This window comes from Protopterus annectens, chromosome 2.part0, assembly GCF_019279795.1.
Source record: "Protopterus annectens isolate FY-2018-M chromosome 2.part0, PAN1.0, whole genome shotgun sequence".
In the NCBI taxonomy this organism is placed as follows: Eukaryota; Metazoa; Chordata; order Ceratodontiformes; family Protopteridae; genus Protopterus; species Protopterus annectens.
The window spans coordinates 1,744,276,316-1,744,298,127 of record NC_056728.1 but is presented as its reverse complement, the minus strand read 5'-3'; the positions used below and the strand labels follow the sequence as shown (position 1 = coordinate 1,744,298,127).

Here is a 21,812-nt window from a genome sequence, read left to right as displayed (position 1 = left end):
GAAGAGAGTATTCCTGTTCAGAAGAGGAGTCTGAGGAAATGGGAACCTGATCTGAAGATTCATATTCTGTCTCTTGCCTAGGCCTCTTATCAGGAGGGGGATGGGAATCCCTGATCAAAGTAATTAGGTCTTCGACCATTTTGAGCATCTGTTTTTTAGGCATGGAGGCCTGTCCATGGGCTTGCTGCACTCGTTTCTTTGTCTTTAGTGGTGCTTTAGTCTTTGCCTTTGAAGCTGTAGTCTGTTTTACATATAACTGTGTAGGCCTGAAAACACCCTCAGAAGCCGATGCCTGCTCAGCGACTCCGGAACCATCTGAGGGAATATTTTCCAAGTGTCCAATACCTTGAGTTTCCAGTGTCCTAGTCTACTCCACGTGAGAGTCGGAAGTGGCCTGCGGCTCTGAGTTAGTGTTTTGGACCTCGGATGCTTGTCCTTTTCCTTGCGTTTCTTGTGAATTGCGGTAGTCGGATGGCTATCCGACGACATTGTGTAATTAAATCTTCGGCCAAAGTAATGAAATGCAAAATCGTACCGATGCTTAATAGTGCGTTGGTTAAATCTAGCACAAAACCTGCAATTAGCAACGTCGTGATCGGGGCCTAGGCAAGGAATACAATAAGAATGAAAGTCCTTATGAGGTATTTGCTTCCCACAAGAAATACAATTATTAACTTTTTCTGACATCGGTCTGGAGCAAGAAAAAAGTTTCCCGAACGGGGTACTTAGCTTTAAATGAAGACTTCGGATCTGAAATTCGAACACAAAAATCTCAGGAGTCGGCCGACCGGCACTTGCGAACTGCTTCTGCTTCTGGAACCGCATGGCAGGAAAGACTGGAGAAAATGGCATCTGCTGCATCTTTTATACCCCTGGCGCACTGACGTCAGGGAAGAGGCGACAGCAACTGACGCCGGACCAAGACTTTGGAATTCAGGCCGACTGCGGGTAGCCTGCCAGCAGGATAACCCAAGAGTAATGACTGCGACAGTGAAACACGATGAACATCCCCTTCCGGACCTCGGAGATTTCAGTTAGAAAAGTTTCAGACCTACATCAACATTACACTTCATCGGATTTTTTTAAATAGAAGTGTTATGTGTTACAATACCAAGAACAGCTCACAGAGCTAAAATATCTACAGCAGTACCTAACTTGGTTCAGAATATACCATGAAAGAGAAACTTTCTTCAGGGTGAGGGGGCTTTTCAAAAATGTAGAGGATATCGGCACACACAAACATGGCCCACAGCATACACAGCAAAACAAGGGCATGTAAACATGATACTTGCCGACGAAAGAACGTCGCAATTGCAGTCCAACTCGCTCTAACCTTTAAAACGGCTGCATGAAGCACTAATGTGCAGCAGAAAAAAAAAATATATATAAACGAGCACGGCACACACAGACTCCGAAATGAGCATTAATAACATGCTAAATTTAGAAAAAACAAACAAGCAGCAGTAGTGATAAATATACGAGCTATCACTATAAACCAACACTTGCATAAAAAAAAAAGAGAGACTGCTTATTCTGAGTATCAGTAACGAAGATAAATGCAGGTAATACTCACCAAACCAAATTCAGCATGCAGCATGGGACCTGACTAAAACAGAAGGCAGCATTCACACACGGGAACACGACGACTAGATAATTAACCGAGAACCAGCAGTATCAAATAAAATGTAAAACCATAATACAATGATAATATACAAAATACATATAATTATATATCAGCAGCAAGCAAATACAACAGAAGGCTAATCTAGATAGTCGGCAGCAGCATACACTAGTGAACCATGTGGCACCCTCAAACAGAAGCAAAAACTATATCAGGCAGCACAAAATAGGGCTAGAAGTGCATTCAAACAGGGGCTGTGTGTAGAATTACATTTTTAATTCACTAGGAAGACTTATCTTACCAATGAAGCAAAAAATGCAGACGAAGATGCAGGCAATCCAAACTTTTCAGTAGTCCCTCAAACAAATGCAGTCGACAGGATACACGTACAATGAAAAGGAGTTCCACACACCACATGGATTTTATTAGGTTGAGAGGGCTGGGTAAGGCAGGTCTGACATCAGAATGTGGGAGGAACACTGGCTCTTCTATACAGCATGCAAATCAGGCGGGGATTACATCACTTTGGGGGAGGAAACATCCCGATAGCTAGAGCAATAGCAGATGGCAGATGTGACATCATAATTTCAGAGCCAGCTACAGTTTTTTCAAGTTGGTTTGCAAAGTGAAACAAAAACAGTATAGAACGCTAGGAAGCAGAACAGGGAAAACAGTTGAGTGGGTTATTTTTTAAAGTTGCAAGGATGATTTTTTTAGGCTTTATCAAAGAACAGGGAATGGAAGAGTCAGCAGGTTGGGGAATCTACTTTAATATCCAGTTGTTTTCCAGTCTTTGCTGACTTATATTCTAGACTGTATTCCCTGTTTGCTTCTGGATCCAGGATTCATTTTCCCATTCTTTTGTTTTGCATTCTGTATCGGAATAATGTTGCTACATAGTTTATTAACTAGTAAACCAATGTATTGTTAAAAAAGATGGGGAGAAATTGCCATTGCATGCATCCAGTTGGAGAAATGAAAATTAGTAAGCTGCTATAGTGTGCTGCTTTATCAAAACTTTGTAACTGGCATATACAACCAAACAGAACAAGCGCAAAAGAGCTTTTTAAATCTTATGACAAAAGAAAGTGCTGTTGAGAGAATTTTTCATTGATTTTCCAAAATCTTCATTGATGCACTTTTCTTTTCTGGATCAGACCTGGCAGTGCAATGGCTAGATTTCTGTCAGTGTTGCTGATGATCCATGTACAGGATCATGTTCAGCAGAATGACTGAATGGGTGCCTAGAGGATGACCCTCCTCAGGTAGGGAATTATAGTGGCAAATGGAATCGTGATGGAGACTTTAACTGACATTCCAGTAGTGTCATATACCACATCAGTGACTGTAGTTGTGGTTGGATAGATGTAGCTGAAGTTGATGTGATGATATGGTACATTGGCTCCTTTTAAATATTTATATTGATGAGGAAGAACAAAAAAAAAAAAAAAGAGAGAATGGTGCTTCTATATGATGGTGTGCTATGTGGTGCTAATCCAGTAAGACAAGATTACTTGGCAAGGTCAAAAAATTCAGCTCAGTATTGGTGTGTGTGAAGGATGCCTATGACACAAATACCAAATGTCCACACACTTCCCAAAAAAAAGAGAAACTCGCACAATGCAGTACAATGCTGGGTTTGTGCTCTACAATTAGGAACATAAGGGAAAAATTTTTAGGTGAGTGCAATTAAATGTAACCTTTTGCATTTCATGTTGGGTGGAATGACAGAAATTACTGCTGAAAATGTCAAATGTGAATAGCCATGCATTTAATCCACTTGAGCTTGTGTTATGAAGGGAACACATATTTCCTATGGGTGCGCGTAATTTGTACTGAATGTCTGTACCCAAAATCTGTTTTGCTGTATAGAACTGTCAGTCACCTTTTACATACCTGCCTACTGCTACAGTGTTTATTTTTGAAAGCTACTTGTTTTATTGTTCTAGGTGCAGAGGTATGACTTCAGGGAGGGTTGGAGTTCATCATTTGCTGTTGGTGCTACTGGTTGTACTCCTTAACAGCTACTTGCTTCCTGCATCTCAGTTTGACCCTTATCACGTATTAGGAGTCAGCAGGACTGCTAGTCAGTCGGAAATCAAGCGGGCCTATAAACAGCTAGCACGAGAATGGTGAGTCTGAAGTCTATAACAACTGCCTTTTTTTCCCTGCAAAACTGAATTTCTTAGCAAATTGCTGTATGCAAATTTAGGTATTAGTATTGGGTTTATAGTATGTTTTGAAAAGATGAATTCTTATGTTCAGTGAATACATGTTTATTCTTGTATTTGAACCATTTTGTGTTTTATCCTGTAGACCATTATTGAAAATGGACAGCTCTTACTTCAAGGGAATGTATTGTAGTCCATGGAGCACCATAGTACATGTTTTTATGCTACTGTGAATCTCTTTTATACTGAGAAGCTCCCTTTCCATGGGGGTGCACACTTTGTGTTTTGACCAATGCCGAGCATCCATACAAGAGTGTGAAATGATGCAAACACTCCGAGGATCCCAGGTCTTTCTAATTAGCTACACATTTGGGCTCTCCTATTAATCGCTGTCATTTCTGAATGTCTAAGAAGGCTTGCCCTAGCCAGATGAAAATCTCTTTTAGATTACAACTCTGGACCAATATGTTAACTGCCTTCTTTGCCTGAGAGCAGTGAATGATATTAGCAACCATCTTAAATGCCAAGATTTTAGCCCCACAACTTGCTGACGTGAGGAGGGAAACTTGAGGCATTCATTGCTTTCACTTGTTTAATGGGGGGGGGGTGCTTCCTTCTAGACTGGCAGTAGAAATAGAATGACTGTGAACCTATGCCCCATTTCTGGGTATGCTTCCTCTTCAAACTCAGCCATAGCTAAGGTTGCCTGCTGTACTTCATATGTGGAGTCACTATCATTGTCCCATGTGTCATCTCTGGACTGGTTAAACTTCAGATTAAGTAGAACCTTACTAGGACTCTGACTTGAGAGTGAGCTTCACACTGGATTGCTGGAGTAAGAAGGAGCCCCATTGCAAGCAAGGAGTAGGTCCTTGAGTCCTCAATTCATGGTTCAGTGTCTTTGAGATTCACTCCCTTCACCTCCTCAACTCCTGTGCATACTTCACTGTTTAGTGGTGAGAGTTGGGATGACTTCCAGTTGCCATCCCATGTATATTTTTTGGACCCTGTGTGGCATTTTCGACTTTTAATGTTTGTGATGCCTGAACTAATAAAGATGGTAGTGCCATAAAGAATAGTGATGAAAATCATTTTTTGAAACCATTCAAAGAGCAGGCACTGAATTTTAAGTGGGAGATGCTTCAGATCTGGTAAGAAATGATAGACTAGCAATTGGAGATTGTTATTCTAGGAGCTTTTATTTGCAGAAATAATAATTAACATCTATTTGTGCTGTGCTTCCTAGGAGCAAAAGAAAAGTCTGCGAGTTGGGTTTTAGAACATCTTAACGTAAGGAAGCATGGCACAACGTTTTATTCTTGTTGGCTCAAATGATCTCATCCTTAACCTAGAGGGGAACTTAGTCCTCTTAGTTAACATAGCTTATACAGGTGTCTGAACATATTTTCACAAATCACTTATAGAAAGGAGAATCAGGTCAGCCTGAATATTATTTTGGGTTAAATATGTGAAAAAAAAGGCTCATTTTAAAAAGTAGAAATCTATAGAACATTTAAACTTAATTTTGGGCACAAATGTATTTAGACAGGATGAGGTCTACTTGTCAAAACAAGGGAGGAGAATTTTTGCACCAGATATTAATATTGTAATACTAATAATAATAATGACTAACACAAGACAGGATTTTTGTCATGCCAGAATTTTGACAGTTTATAGACAGCAACATTTGATTTATCTTCACTGGTTAATGCTAGGAGCATTAGTAATAGTCCTCATATTGGAAAATGTTATTCATATACAGATGATGATGATATTTGTGAAACCTTGTTAAAGAAAAATGATTGGAAACCATTATGTCAAGGTATAAATCTTTTTTTCTGTAATAAACATTCTAACAGAAAAGTCAGGCGGAAGTGTTTATGATAGGGTTTAAAGCAGGGGTGAGCAAACTTTTTGATTCGTGGGCCACATTGAGTTCTAACATTTGACAAAGGGGCCGGAACAGGAGCAGATAGATGGCATGCTTTGAAAACATCACCTCATTGGGGGAAAAATACACATCTTGGGATATGGAGAAAACATGTGCTTTAATTTCCAATGAAAATGAAGAAAAGCATTACAATGTACGCTGTTTAACATAAAATTTGCATGCTTTACTTCTACAATGACTTGGATTTTATTTTTACACTTTATTGCACAATGCACAAACACCAATAGATCTCTGTTAAACAAAGCAAAACTGTCTCACAATGAAAATAGAGTTGGCATTAAAACTTCTCTGCATTCATTAAAATAGCATTGAAATCTACACCACATCCAAAGAAAATGCATCTGGCCAATGGTGGATAAAGATTACCTTTGTGCTGTTTTCAAATCATTATCCCCTTGCACACAACAAGAAAGATATATGTGTTCTTTCTTGCACCTTCCTGACTTTAGTAAATTATATTCCTTGTATAATAAATAATAAATAATAAATGAAATAAGCAGGGAGGCTAATACTGCAAATAAATATCAGTAATATAAAAATATATAGTATATTAGTATACAATGCCTTTCAAGATTCTGAAATAAACTTCCTCTTTACTATACGACGAACTTAATAATTAACTTCCTTCAAAAAATAACCTTGATGCATTTGTTTGGGAAGTAGAAAATACTAACGTAAGATTATGGCAATCCTGCTTCTTGAAGACCAGTAGATCATAAGCTTGTCAGAGTAACCTTCTGATTGTAAATCTATAAAAAAGTAGTAAGAATATTTCCAATGCTAATTAATGGCTGTAGGCAACAATGAGTGCAACATGGACATTACAAGAGGCAGAAGAAAGGATTTCAGAACAAAACATGAATATCTACAAAATGATCAGCTTGAGTTGCAATAGATAAAGCAGTCAACTTGCTATCCATAGCAAGATCACAGCTCTTATTGAGTTAAACAAGCACAAGTCCAGCAAGAAGTAAATCAGTCATCCCAGCCTAAGGCAGACCCTGATAACATTTTAACCTGCATTCATTCACTTTCTCCGATCGCTCACACACACACACACACACACACACACACACACACACACACACACACACACACACACACACACACACACACACACACACACACACACACACACACTTCACCTTTCAAACCTGCATTCACTCACTTTCTCTCTCCAATCGTTCACACACACACACACACTCTTCACAATTCAAACCTGCATTCACTCACTTTCTCTCTCCGATCGCTCACACACACACACACACACACACACACACACTTCACCTTTCAAACCTGCATTCACTCACTTTCTCTCTCCAATCGTTTATACACACACACACACACACACACACACACACACACACACACACACACTTCACCTTTCAAACCTGCATTCACTCACTTTCTCTCTCCGATCGCACACACACACACACACACACACACACACACACACACACACACACACACTTCACCTTTCAAACCTGCATTCACTCACTTTCTCTCCGATCGCACACACACACACACACACACACACACTTCACCTTTCAAACCTGCATTCACTCACTTTCTCTCTCCATCGCTCACACACACACACACACACACTTCACCTTTCAAACCACACACACACACACACACACACACGCACACTTCACCTTTCAAACCTGCATTCACTCACTTTCTCTCTCCGATCATTCACACACACACACACACACACACACACACACACACACACACACACACACACACACACACACACTCTCTCTTACCCTGAGTAGTGCTCGGCGTCTTCTGTTCAATCCATCCTCATGTTGCTGCTACTGCCATTAATCCTGGGCCCGGCTCCGTTTCAGGGCTCACTGAGTCAGCCTCTTCTGTTCCACATGTTGCATTCCCGCTGACTGTTAACTTAACCGCCAGCCAGCCGGAAATGATGATGCGAGCTCCTTGAGCTCAATTCCGACTGGCTGGTAGCCTGACGGTGCTGATGTCATCGCGCACGTGTTGACGTCAGCCCCGACAGAGCGAAAATTTAAAAAAAAATTATTAAAATGTATTAAATTTTTTAAAGTTTGGCGGGCCGAATCAAAACGTTTAACGGGCTGCATGTGGCCCCCGGGCCGTAGTTTGCCCATGCCTGGTTTAAAGAGTGATCTGATGTTTTCTTTTCATCTGTTCCTCAACCATTTGGTTTAGGATCTAACCTCAGACCTGACTTTGGCCACTTGTCAGATTTTGGATCTGTAGTTCAAGCTCCTCCCCTTACCCATAATCCCTTCCAAACCCATTATTAACTCAGATGTCATGTGCTGCTTCCAGTTGACAGACATGGTTTTTCATAGCTCAGGCTATTTGGTGCAGGTAATTGTTTCCAATTGTATTGCCAGTCTTTGTTTTTCTGCAGATTCCATCTACCTCCCCTAGTATTTAGAAAATAACTTAAACATTTCTTTATTTAGATTAGTCCTTTGCATTAAGCATTATTATTCTCTTATGCTGGTTTTGTTTGTTGGCCTCTCACTTCTCTTCTAGTCCTTCCCTCTTGACTGAGTTTTTTAGGAAACTACAGTACCATTGCTGGTATTCTATTTTCTTGTTTTGGGGAATTCTTTGTCTTAACATTGTTGGTATTGAAATGTCTTTCCTTGTGTCATTTATGTTTTCTTTTGGGAGTTATGTCAGATAAATAGACTATATTTAAGAAATGCATTTCTTGTGAGCTTACGAACCCTAACTTGAATGTCCACTTGGAATGTGTCCATTGTCTCAGAGGTGTACAGTTGGACGAAGTTCGAAATTTGTGCTTGGTTTATTCATAGGGCTTACTGCCATCTTCCTCTTCGGTATCCAGAGTTTCCTTCTTTGCAAAGAAGCTGTCGGAGAAATCCAAAGGAAAGTCAGTAGAAAGTTAGAGAGAATCTTAAGGAGTTGAGGAAGTGCTTCCCTGACTGCTGTCCTCATTCTGCTTCAGGTTCGGCTCCTCCTGTGAAAGTTACTAAAACTTTGGATCCAGCCTCTTTCTCAGATTTGACATTATCCACTTGAAACTCTCAAAGGCTCTAGTCCACAGAAGTTATACACCGGAGCCAATACCATCATGGTTGCACTGCCCCTTTATTCAAGACGTACCATGCAGAGCCCGACCTCCCTCCACTTCATCATCCTTTAAGTCTTCTAGGAGCCTTTCTTGGGTGATGTGGATAGAATGATGAGAAAGTTTCTTCGGACCCAAATTCAGTTGGGAGTTATCCCGTCTCCATCTCCCATTGGACCCGTGAGCTTGGCTTCATCCCAAACAACATTGATTACTCCTACTCTCCTCTGCCACCCTGCTTTGGAGATGTTGGACCCAAGATTTCTGAGTTTTCTTTGTTTGATCCAAAGGCTTGGCCTCATCGACTCCGACACTGTCTAATCCAGACAGCACCAACAATTTTGGAGCCAGAGGGATCTTGAAGTCGTAGCTTTGGCACTGGCTCTGGGGGTAGGTGTTCAACTCAGATATTGTCATGGCCTTCCCTTCTGCTCAGAGCTTCAGTGTTAGCTGAGCACCAACCTTTGTTTCGAGGCATGGTTATGGTGATTTCCTAGGCTGCTCTGGTCAGGTACCTTTGACACCTTCTAGGGTGGGTTTGGGCTCTCCACTGACCTCTACCTTTGATGCAGTGGAGAGAACTAGCTGAGGAAAGTACTTCTGTCCATCCCTCTAACAGGGAGTTTAGGGCTTTTGGACAGGTTTTGAAAGCCCTGTGGTTGCTGGATAATTTGGCACACATGACAAGATTTCAGAGGGATCTGGCAAAGGAACTTGCCAAATCTCTGTCGGGTCCATGTCAGAGGAGGAGAAAGACTTGTCTTTGCAACTGGCCACCCTCCAAGCTCTGTCAAATGCTTCCATGCAGCTGATTTCACATGCCACTGAAGGTGTTTCCAGAGCAGCTGGTTTAGGCATAGTCATAAGAAGACATGCTTGGATGCACCTTTGTGACTTTGCGGGGCTGTTCAAGACATCATTAATCAATACACCCATTGATGGATCAACCTTATTTGGTGCTAAAGATAAGGACAGTCTTTCCAGGAGCAAAAATACTGGGAAAATCCCGTCTGCCACAGGGATATGGTTTTCTAGCCCTCAATTGGCCTTCTCATGGAATCACAAAGGGGGTAGAAAGATGTAATTCCAAAAATTGTAAGGTTTTTCCCAAGATTCTTATGTGGATAGATCCCCCATGGCATAAGGGGAACTCAAATGGCAAATGTTGCCCACATGGCAGAGGCCGCTCAGAACCAATGTTTTAGAGTTCCCTTTTCTGAGAAACCTTATAGGTGCTTCTGAAGGGTTGCCCCACTGCTGCACTCTGGAGGTCAGTCAGGGCAGCTTGCATCCAGAAGCATGGACGTCCATCACCTTGGTGCAGACAGTTATTACTAGAAGTTATTACATTCCATTTTCCCATTATCCACCCAATATGTCAAAAAAGATACCAAGCATAATGCCCCATCAGAGAAAAAGTGCAGCACAAGAGATTCAAAAGCTGTTATCGAAGAGTCATCTAAGAGGTCCCACCAGACCAACAAGGATTTGGAACTTATTCATGATTCTTTTCGGTGCCAAAGAAAACTGGGGACATCTGGCCAGTCTTGAGCCCAAATTATTTAAACCAATTTTTCAACACCCGAAGTTCTGAATGGTCACGGTTCAGTCCAGTCTAATTTTATGAAAGGATGATTAGTTGTGCTCTATAGATCTTCGGGATGCTTACTATCACATCAAAATAGACAGACTGTTCAGGAGTTACCTTTGCTTTTGGTTGGGAGCCAGTGATTTTCAGTTCAGAGCTCTAACCTTTAGTCTCACCACAGCCCCCCAGGTGTTCACCAGGTGTATGTCAGTGGTGGCAGCTCACTTAAGATTGCTGAGATATTCCTGGTGTTTCCTTACCTCAATAATAGTCTCCCCACTGCTTTCAGCAGGCATCTACTGTGACGCATGCCAGGGACTACCTTTTCTACCTATGTCTTCATCAGGGCATTATGGTCAACAGCAAAAAATCTTATCTCTCTCTCCCACTCAAACCCAGGAGTTCATAGGTGCTCACCTAGATGCTGTTTCTCAGATTGCAAGACTGCCTTAGTTCAGACTGTCTAGGTTATAGCACCATGCAATGCATCTATTTCTTCAGTTACCACTGGCAAGAGTGGTTCTTCAACTTCTCAGTTCTCTGGAGGCCTTGATAGCCCTTGTGCTTCTAGGGAGATTTTATTGAGGAATTTACAATGGACACTGGCAGTCCAGTGGTCTATGAATTGACATCCCATGATCTTTCTCATCCAGATCACAAAAATCTGCAAAGAATGTGTCTCTTGGTGGATCCATCCACCATATGCTTCTCAGGGCTGTCCCTTTGTCCTGCGTTTACCAAAGGCCACAGTGACCACACATGTTTCCCAGCTGGGGTGGGGGGGTACTACTTGGGACAGGTGGTCCAAGGCATGTGGTTCCCCTTAGAAGCTGATCTTCATATCACTATGCTAGCGATGAGGGCAGTCCTCCTAGCATTGCAGGCATTTCAGGATGTCCTTCCTCTAAGGATGATTGCTATACAGACATGTCAGTAGTCCGGTACAACAACAAGCAGTGGGGAACCCACAGTTATCCTCTATATCAGGAGACAATGAGCATGTGGCAGTGGGTGATCTCTTTTGGTATGCATATTCCAGGGATGTCCCACATCTTAGTGGACAGACCAAGCAGATTTATTTTAGTGTCTCACGAGTGGTCTCTCAGTCCATCAGTATTGGAACAGATTTTTCATCAGTGGGCCAACCATGCTGTGACCTCTTCCTTCTGTCTGCAATTTCAAACGCAGCAGGTGTTTTTCCCTAATCCTCCCAGAGGGGGAGTCACTGAGAGACTGTATGCTTAACGATTGGCCATTTCCTGCCTGTGTCCTTTTTGCTTATCCTCTGACTCTCATCATATCAAAATATCTACAGAAAGCATCTTGGCAGAAGATCATGGTGATCCTAATTGTTCCATTCTGTTCTTGACAAATATGGTTTCTCTTTCTTTGGCCTCACCTAGTATACCCGACTTGGATTCTGGATCCCTCTCCAGATCTTCTATCTCACCTGTCTGGTCTGGCTCAAATGGACATTCGAGCCCTCAAGCTAACCACATGTTGTCTCCAATTCCTATGATGGCTAGGCAGTCCAGGCTTTCTTTCCAAGATTTTGATCATCCTTACATCCTGTTAAAAAGACTCTGCTAGGAAAATATACAAGAGCAAATAGAAAAGATATCCTATTTGAGCCAATCAAAGACACCCGGATCCCTTTTCAGCTCCCATTTCAACTGTCCTAGATTTTGTGGCTTCCATTTTTCGTAATGGAGTAATTTGCTCCACAATTAAGGTAGAGTTGGCTGCAATTTCCAATTATCGAATTGATAAAGACCATTCATCCTTGGCTTCTCTTAGACCCTGCAATGTTTTTCTCAAAGGTACAGTCTTACTTAGACTTTGTATCAACACCTCCTTGGGACTTGACAGTTATTCGAGCTTTGACTTGGGGTGTATTTGAACTAGCAGCAAAAACTGAGTTGAAGTTTGTGACTTGGAAGTCCATTTTTCTTGTCATCATAATGTCTGCCAGGCAAGTGTCTTAACTCCAGAAATTATCTTGCAGGCCACGCTATCTTATTTATCACAAGAACAGGGTTTCCCTTTGTACCAGTCTTTCCTTTCTTCCAAAAGTGGCATCAGAATTTGCCTTTAAACCAGTCCCATTAATCTGCTTGTTTTCTTTCCAAGATTTTCTAATAAGGGAGAATATATGCTTCATTTGTTGGAAGTCCATAGACAACTAAGATTCTAAGATCCCCATAGAACAAAGACTTTCAAGAAATCTTATCAGTTATTTATTTCCTTTTCGAAGGCTAAATTGGGGCAGTACGTGTCTAGCTGCTACTGATGCATGTTGATGATGATGCAGGATGGGCTGGCAATGCACGATGACATCAGTATGTACATAAAAAATGAAAAAAAAAACGAAACAAAATTGGGGTTAAAGGGGCTACTTGGGAATTTGTGGCATGCTATTATTTCAACTCCAGAAAGGGTAAATTTATTTATTTTATTCATTTTTATTTTACATTTGTTAACCGGGGGTGTCTGACTGAGCTGAAAAGGCCCTTTTTCAGCATAGGCCCGGGGAGAAAACTCCACAAAGAAAAATTACAGACACATTTAGTTATTTAGACATGATCAGTATACACACAAATTACAGGAGACATGTTTTTACAGTGGTATGCGGCACATAAACAGTTAGTGTAGAGAACAAACAAGAAAATATTAATTTTAAAAATAAAGGTAATTAATAGATTTGTGGTGTGCAGCTGAAATTTGGAACATAGGTAGAATACATACATAGTACACAGGTACAGTACATACATAGTACACAGGTACAGTACATACATTGTAGATTAGCCAGTGTTTGTGAGTAAGATTGGAAACTATTATCAAGTGCTCTAGATTTTGTATGTATGTGTTATCCGCTTTCACTAGCCTGGGGAGCAGTCATGGCACTGCCAACTTTCCTTGAGATGTTGCCTGATGAGGTCTTTAAAGGAGGCTTTGGATGATGGGTTTTGAATGCTTGTAGGGACAGAGTTGCATTTTTTAGCCACTGAACTACTATATAGTGCAACTCCAAAGCTATTGTAGCTGTTGGTGACTTCTAGTAGTAGTTTGCTTGATGATCTAAGAGGCCTTTTGGCTGAGTGATGTTGTACTAGGTTTTTGAGGATAGGGCACTTATTGGGGAGGTAATAGATAGCATGACAGAGCTGATTGTAGGTTAGGAGGTTGGGCAGTTCAAGCCAGTGGAGCTGTCTCAAAGCAGTAGAGTCATGAGTTCTATATGAGCAATTTGCAGCAAAGCGGGCACTTCTGTTATAGCAGGCTTCCATTTTGCTTAGTTCAGTTTTGTTGAGATTAGTCATAATGGGAAATGCATAGAGTAGGGTGGATAGACGTTGGGAGCGAGCAATGGCTGATCTTGTGTTGTTGGTAAGAAATGGTTTGATACGGTAGAGCGACCCCAGTTTGGCATGTACTTTTTTAATAGTTAAGTTGAGATGACTATCAAATTTTAGGTGGGAGTCTATGGTTATTCCCAATAGCCTAGCCTGTGCCACTGGAGCAATTAGAGTAGCATTAGTGGAGTAGATAGTGAATTGACTGTTAGTGTTTTTGTTAGAACTGGTTATAATCATAAGCTGAGTTTTCTTTGAAACTGAGGAGAAGTTGGGCTTTGGTAAGGTAGTTTTCAACATCAGCGAATGCTAGTTGAGTTGTTTGCAGGTGGATGGGAATGTTTTGTGCAGCACAGATTAAGGTAGTGTCATCTGCATACTGAATTATAGATGCATGCTATGTGGAGGTATGGAGGTCATTTGTGAAGACTGTGAATAGTAGTGGTCCTAAGATAGAACCCTGTGGGACTCCTATAGTTATGGGCAGCTGAGGAGAGAGAGAATTTTCCCATTTCACAGCTTGGTACCTGCCAGTTAAGTAGCTTTGGAACCAGGTAAGAGTAGAATTTGATAGATGATATTGGTTTAGTTTGTTTAGCAGGATTTGGTGCGAGACTGTGTCAAATGCTTTGGACATATCCAAAAAAAGAGTTGACACTTGTAGGCATTCATTTATGAGATGGTTTACTGTGTCTGTAAAGCAGGGGTGGGCTGTAGTGGTACTATGGGCAGGTCTGACACCATGCTGAGTAGGTGACAGGATGTTGCTGTCTAGGAGATAGTTTAGCATCTGGGTATGGATGCATTTTTCTAGGATTTTGGCCAGGGGGGAGAGTAAAGTAATGGGTCTGTAGTTAAGTTCAGTGGAGGTCCCACCTTTATGTATGGTTGTAACATAGGATATTTTCCAGAGTTTGGGCACATAGTTTTCAACAATTGATCTGTTTATGAGAGTGGAGACTGGGATCGCAATAGCATCTGCTGTGAGTTTCAAGAAATAGCTGGGGAGTAGGTCGGCTGCTGTTGATGAGGTTTTTAGTTAGGAGGGCATGCTTTTGATTGAAGTGGTGGAAACTGTTTTGAGGGTAAAGCTTGTATTAGTGTTATTTATGTTGGGGGGATAGCGAGGAAGCAACTGTCCTGTGATACTAAGGATAGATTTGAGTTCACAAAGTGGGAGTTGAATTGTGTTTCGATGGGAACTTTAGTGTCAGGGGTGGTTGGTTTGGGGGTAGCCTTTTGGGTGGATTTTAGTAGCTGGTTTACATTTTTCCAAAATTTTTGCGGGTTGTGTTGGTATTTAGTTTGTAATGTTGTGTAGTAGGATTTTTTGTCCAGCCTAATGCATTTTTTTGCACGGTTGCGCAGTTCTTGGTACTTAGTTAGGATTTGTGTTTTTTTGGTTTTTTTGATAGTAAAGCCAGACAGTGTCTCTGGACTTGAGGATTTGTTTGGTTTCTTTACTGAGCCAGGGGTTTGTAGAGGTTCTAACCTTGATTTTGCGTAATGGAGCGACTGTGTCTAGGTGTTGTAGAAATGTTTTGTTGAAATATGCTACAGCCTGGTCAAGTGGGAGGGTTTTTAGGGGGGTCCAGTCACAGTTAGAGTAAAGTGTTGAGGACCTCAGGAGAGAATTTTTTTATGTTTCTAGTGGATATATAGTTAGTGGTTTTGCATAAATACCGAGGAATTCGGTATGGTTGAGAGGTATGGGTGTAGTATGTCCAAGGCACCTTCTCTAGATGGCTGTCATACTGCATTCTATTAGTTCATGACAAACTGGGTTTACCATTATCTAAGAAACCAGTGGCTCATTCAGCAAGGTCAGTGGCAACTTCCACAGTTTTTCAAAATAAACTGCCAGTTTATGAAATCTGTGCTGCTGTAACATGGTCAACTATTCATACTTAGAATCTTCGTATAAAGTAGATGTACAATCCAGATCATGCTCCTCTTTTGATTCTACTGTATTCAGGAATATACTTCCTTGATGCCTTCCAGGAAATTGGTTGCTAGAGAATCTGTTCACTTGTGATGCCATCCTAAGAGGATTATAGTGAGGTACTGTGTATCCATCTATTCATTCACAACCCCCTTTTCCAATTTTTGCTCATGGGTTCAGGGTGTCACTTTACAATAACAGTCGTATAGAGCCAAGATTTATACTGCTGGGTGGCTAGCCCTACCTCTGTAGTTCTTTCACACCACACACACACACCTGTGGCCAGTTTAGAATGTCCAGTCCACTTACTGCATGTCTTTGGAATGTGGGAGAAGACTGAAGCACCCGGAAGAAACCCAAGTGAACACAGGGAGGACATGCAAACTCTGCACAGGAGACACCTGAGCCAAGAATCGAACCAGGGAACCTATTGCTGTGAGGCAAAAACACTAACCATGCGTCACTCTGGTAGTATGTATAGCTGTTGTTAATAGTTGCATGTTTTCCCTAAAGGGATGATTTTTGCTGTTTGATACAAAATGTACTTGAGTCATGGCTCTCTTCTACCCTGGGTAATTAGCAGGATGCTCTCTGCCAAAGAGTATTTTTTGAGTCTATTTTAAAATAGAATGAACAAAGAAAGAAGGAATCTTTGAAGTATGTTTTGTACTATAGTGGCGGAGTCCTTTTGTTAGCTCAGCTACCCAGCATATTTTTTATTTCTATTGAGAAACCTTGAATTTTTGTTAGAAGGACTACTCAAAGTTCAAGAGCAAAGTTCAGCTATGACTGAGTGATAACATTAGTTTTTCTCTTGGGGATTTTTCCCATTCCATTGCATTTGTTAGGAATACTTTCATTGCCGCTGTATAGGAGCTGACATTGAAGAAGGGAGAGTTGAAGAAGGTGCCCCTGTCTATATGTATGCAAGACTATTTGATGTAGGTTTCAGTATGTAAGAGGATTGATTTAGTATGCAGTGTTTTGGTAGGCAGTCCTGAGTTTGGTAGCAGTTGTGAAATTCTCAGTTAGAAACTTCAATTTCAGTCAGAAGTATGAAGCAAGGGTGTGAGGAAAAGAATAATTGCCGTAAAGCCGATTGAATTCTAGGCCATTCTTATAAACTGTAGGCAAGATATGCAGCCAATTGTGTAATCAATTATTTGGAATCTAAAACTGATTTACTTTTTTTACTCTAATTAGTCGCGCTGAGCAATAGTTTGAATTCAAGAAAGGGAAAGTTCTATAAGAGAAACTTAGAAACATTTTTTAAAAGTAGCCAGACAGGCTAAGCAGTGCGTCTTCAGAAATGAGATGAACCTAGTCTGATTCAAGAGAACATGCTGAGTCTAATTGGCAAGCATTCAGAAAACAGGAATTGTAACTCTCAAGCGCTGGAAATGAAAGGCAGCAGTACTAATGACTAGACTGCATAAGGTAAGATGTAAAACAATAGAGAATTGGAAAGTTTGCTGAATCTGTCTGTCTGAAGATTGATTCTTTGACCAATGGCTTCATTCTGGAAAAATGTATTTTTTTCACAAACTTATATATACTCATATACTCAAGTATTTTTCCAGCAAGATGCAGATGTTTCAGAGTTTTGTATACTGATTAGCAATTTGGAAAGGATGGGGATGTTCCCCTGCTGAAAACTTGAATTTGTTTAAATTTTTTTTCATTGATACCATTTCCTTAGAAGGATTTAGAATGCCTAGAGAGTGTTGTGGGTAAATGTTTGCATGTGTTTTATGTTGGTGTAGCTGACATCTCATCATCGTCATCATCAAACCCCTTTATTCCCCATTTTCTACATGGGGTCAGGGTGTCATGTTAACTGTCTGCAACTCTCTCAATTCAGTGCCACACTTCGACACTCATGTCTGACGGTCACAGATCTTCTCTCAAGCAATCCAACTACCTCTTTGCTGGATGCCCTTGTTTCCTCTTCCCTTATTCCTGTCTTCTCCAAATCTTCACCATGTTGTCTTCTACTTTTTTGCATATGTGTCCGAACCACTGTAACCTGTTTTCTTTGATCTTTTCTGCAATTGGACCTACTTGGGCTTCTGCTCTTATGTCCCCATTTCTTCATCTGTCCCACAGTGTGCATCCTACCACCCATCTCAGGCACTTCATTTCCATCACCTCTAGCTTCCTCTTCTGCTCTGCCTTTACTGCCCAGGTTTCTGTACCATACAGTATTATTGGTTGCACCACTGTTTTATACACCTTACTTGCCAGCATTTTTGGCATTCCTCTGTCATATACTACACCTGACACTCTATGCCAGTTGGTTGGAGCCCCTCTGATTCTAGCTTTGACCTCTTCATTCAGACTTCCCTTCTTCACAGCCAACCCTCCCAGATACTTGAAGCTGTTAACCTGTTCCACTGTCTTCCACTCTGTCTCAGTTCTCAACTTCTTCTGATTTCTCCAGTTTGCTGCTGTCATCACCATCTTTTCAGTACTCCGGTTCATGCAGTGTGTCTTCAGTTTTTCATTCCATTCACCAGTCCTTTGCTGAAGTTCTTGCTCAGTCTGCCTGTAATGCCGCATTGTGTACATACAGCAACTTTGTTCATCTGTCCCCTCCAACCTGTAATCCACCTCTATGAGTAGCAGTGGGCTCAGAGCTGAATCCTGATGCACACCACTCCCACTGGGAAACCCTTTGTGAGACCAAACTTTGTTCGTACTTGAACCATTGGGTCCTATAGCCTGCACTAATTCTACCAATGTTTCTGGGACTTCAGACCACCACAGGACTGTCCAAATTAGCTTTCTTGGGACCTCGTCATATGCTTTCCCCAAGTCTAGAAATGCCCAATTGCACACTTTGCTCATTTCTAGCTTCTTTCCAACTATCTGTCCCACTGCAAACATTCGGTCAGTTGTGCTGCATACTCAAAAAAGGCCCTTGTGGCCACAGTCGCACCTCAGGAGATGATTCATCCTCTGCCACTGATATTGAAATCACCCCCAATTCGGATTCACCTGTAGCCAAGAAACATTTGAGTGCTGACCCTTTAGAAGGGGCAGGCATAGAGGGAGTAAACACTGGTCCTGTAAACAACATTCAACATCTTTTATATTTGATTCTACCTCAGTAAGGGACACTACCAATGTTCATAACATCTCCCCATACTCTCTCTCTATCACTGAAATAAATTTATTGAACAATGGTCTTAACTTTGTCCCTGTTTTTTTTTCTTGTTAATGAGGATACATTTGCCAATGATGTCTCAAATTCATCAAATGGCAAAAACTTAAGATTGTTTTTGGTGATGACACCCATGCTCAAAGATCTACTGATTTTTGTTTTGGTAAATCTTCTTTCTTGCCACCCATGGACAAACACATTGCTATTTTTAAGGATTTGTGTGCTTAAGAATTTGCACTTTAACAAATTTCTTGTTCCTAATATGCACCACAACCTTACACACCAAGAACAACTGGTGTTAACTAAGCTCAAGGATAATCATGATTTGGTCATTATTTTTCCGACAGACAAAGGTGGGGTGGTTGTGGCCATGGATTGGCCCATGTATTTGGCAGAGGCCGAACGACAATTGTCTGACGGCCAATTTTATATACACATGCCCCTAGATCCAACACTATAATCTAAACAAGAAATTGATCAATTCCTGAACCTTGCCCTTGAAGAAGGTATTATCAACAAGAAAACATTGTTCCATCTTACTGTATCTGATCCCCAATCTCAATATCTTTATCTATTGCCCAAAATTCACAAAGATGCATCCAAACCACCAGGCAGGCCTATTGTATCTGGCAGGGGGTCATTTACAGAACCATTAGCAGTTTTGTATTACTAAATATTTACAACCATTATTGACGATGGCCAGGATTCGGGACACTACTCAATTTTTACAGATTGTCATGGACACACAGTTGGATCCTAGTTGGCTAATGTGTACATTGGATGTGACCGCCCTCTACACTAACATTCCCCACTGGGCTGGGTTAGAGGCCATTGAGTTTTGGTTGGATAAGGCTAATATATATTCACCTGGGTTTAATACTGTATTGGTCTGTCTGACCAAACATGTGATAACATGTTCTACTTCCATGGTAGATGTTACTGGCAGGTAAAAGGGACCGCCATGGAGGCTTCTTTCGCCCCCATCTATGCTGACCTCTCCATGGGTTACATTGAAGAACAACTCATTTATGGCACTGATCATAATTTATATTTTGAAGAAATTGATATCTGGCGTCGTTATTTGGATGATTGCTAGATGGTGTGGAGGGGCGATGACACATATGTACATGAATTTGTACAGTATGTTGATGATAATAAGTGGGGCATCCAGTTTACGCTACATTTTCACATTAATCAGATTAACTTTTTGGATCACTAGAGAGTCAGATCATACTCTCAAAACTGAAGTTTTTTGTAAATACCCACAATATAACACCTTACTCCACGCAAGTAGTTATCACCCACGACACATCATCCATAACATTCCCAAATCCCAATTCCTCAGGATTAGATGCATATGTTCCTCTGATAATTTATACCATCATTACCAACAAGATCTAATTCACATATTTCTTAACAGAGGATATGAAATGGACAACATCAATATGGCCAGTCATTTTGACTCACAGCAACCCAGATCTTCCCTGTTGCAATATCAACATACACCCAGGGGGAACACGTATGGATGGATGGAACACTAATACCTTAAGACAGATCACCATTGGGACATTCTTTTGGCATATGAGAAGCTTTAGAGTTTCTCTCCTCTAAATGTCTTTTTTCTTACTGACAGGGTTCCCACTTTAGGCTCTTATTTCAATCACTATAAACACAAGATACCATCAAATACATAGCAGGTTTCATTATTTGGGGACAAACTGGTGGGGTGTATGCCTTGCAGTCACTGTTCAGCATGTAGTCATGTTCTCAAGAGTAAACAGTTTACTAGTCGTAATACATCTAAGGTATATGGTATTTTGTGTTTTGGGAACTGTAGCACTGACTGGGTCATATATTTAGCTACATGCTCTTTCTCCGCTTTTTATGCGGGGCAAACGTCTAGGTCTCAGAGTTCATATTTCTGAGCATCTCAGTGACATAAGGAACAAAAGAATGTCTAGTCCATTATTTAAAAATACTATGACCCATGTTTCTGCCCATTTCAAATTTATCATCATTGATAAGGTCGCATGAAATAGAATGTTCAGGACAGGCTGGCACACTATTTTAAATAAAAAAAGAATCCAGCTGGAATATCAGATTGGGGGGGGGGGGGGTGTTCAAACCTGGTCTAAATGAATTAAGATGATTATCCAACGAGATGCTTGTTTTTTGATATGCCTGACTATTTAAACCGCTGTGTCTTTTTTTTTTTTTACACCAATACTGCACTGTGGAAGGCCTTTTTTTGACCAAAACCAATCTCCTTTGCTTATATGGTTTAATTTCAGACAATTTGCTGGAGCTGCTACAATAAATTTGTGACCTGATCACCGTTTGGTGCTGGATTACTTTTGTGGTTTACAGTTTTGGTTTGATCCACGCACCTGCCATACTTGAGGATCTCGAGTGTGGAATTGCCATATTTTCTATCTCCCATTTTTTTCCTACACTCCTGCTTTCTTTTGATGACTTCCTGGACTTCTGCATTCCACCACCAGCTTTCCTTATGCACCTTATTTCCATACCTGTTTTGGCCACATACGTTTTCTAGTCCTCGCACATGCTGTTTTGAGGCACTGTCATTTTTCTTCAACTCTACCTATTTCCTCCTCCTCTTGTGGTGCTAGAGCCCTGAGTAATTCCTTGAACTGTTGCACTTTCTCTCCAGTCACTTTCCAGGTCTTCAGCCTAGTCTCCTGACCTTTTAGTCTTATCTGATCACTGCTTGCAGCTGATTTTGGCAACCAGTTGTTTATGCTGGGGGCCGACTGCTTCACTGGGGATGACTTTGCAATCACTAATTCTTCCATTGTGCACTTTCCTTACCAGGAAGAAGTCTACCTGAGTTGCATGTTGGCCAGTCTTGCATGTGACACTACGCAGTGCAAGATGTAATACAATGGAAAACTGACACGTTTGCTGAATC

General features: G+C 41.1%; 1 protein-coding gene across 1 annotated transcript in view; it reads left to right on the top strand.

The window, feature by feature from the left end:
* Window positions 1-21,812, top strand: part of DNAJC16 (DnaJ heat shock protein family (Hsp40) member C16) — a 1,387,609-nt gene that overhangs the window by 188,251 nt on the left and 1,177,546 nt on the right. Inside the window, exon 3 of the mRNA XM_044061770.1 lies at window positions 3,571-3,753. Coding sequence (XP_043917705.1) covers window positions 3,581-3,753 — 173 coding nt within the window. The 5' untranslated portion in view covers window positions 3,571-3,580. The remainder of the gene's footprint in view (window positions 1-3,570; window positions 3,754-21,812) is intronic.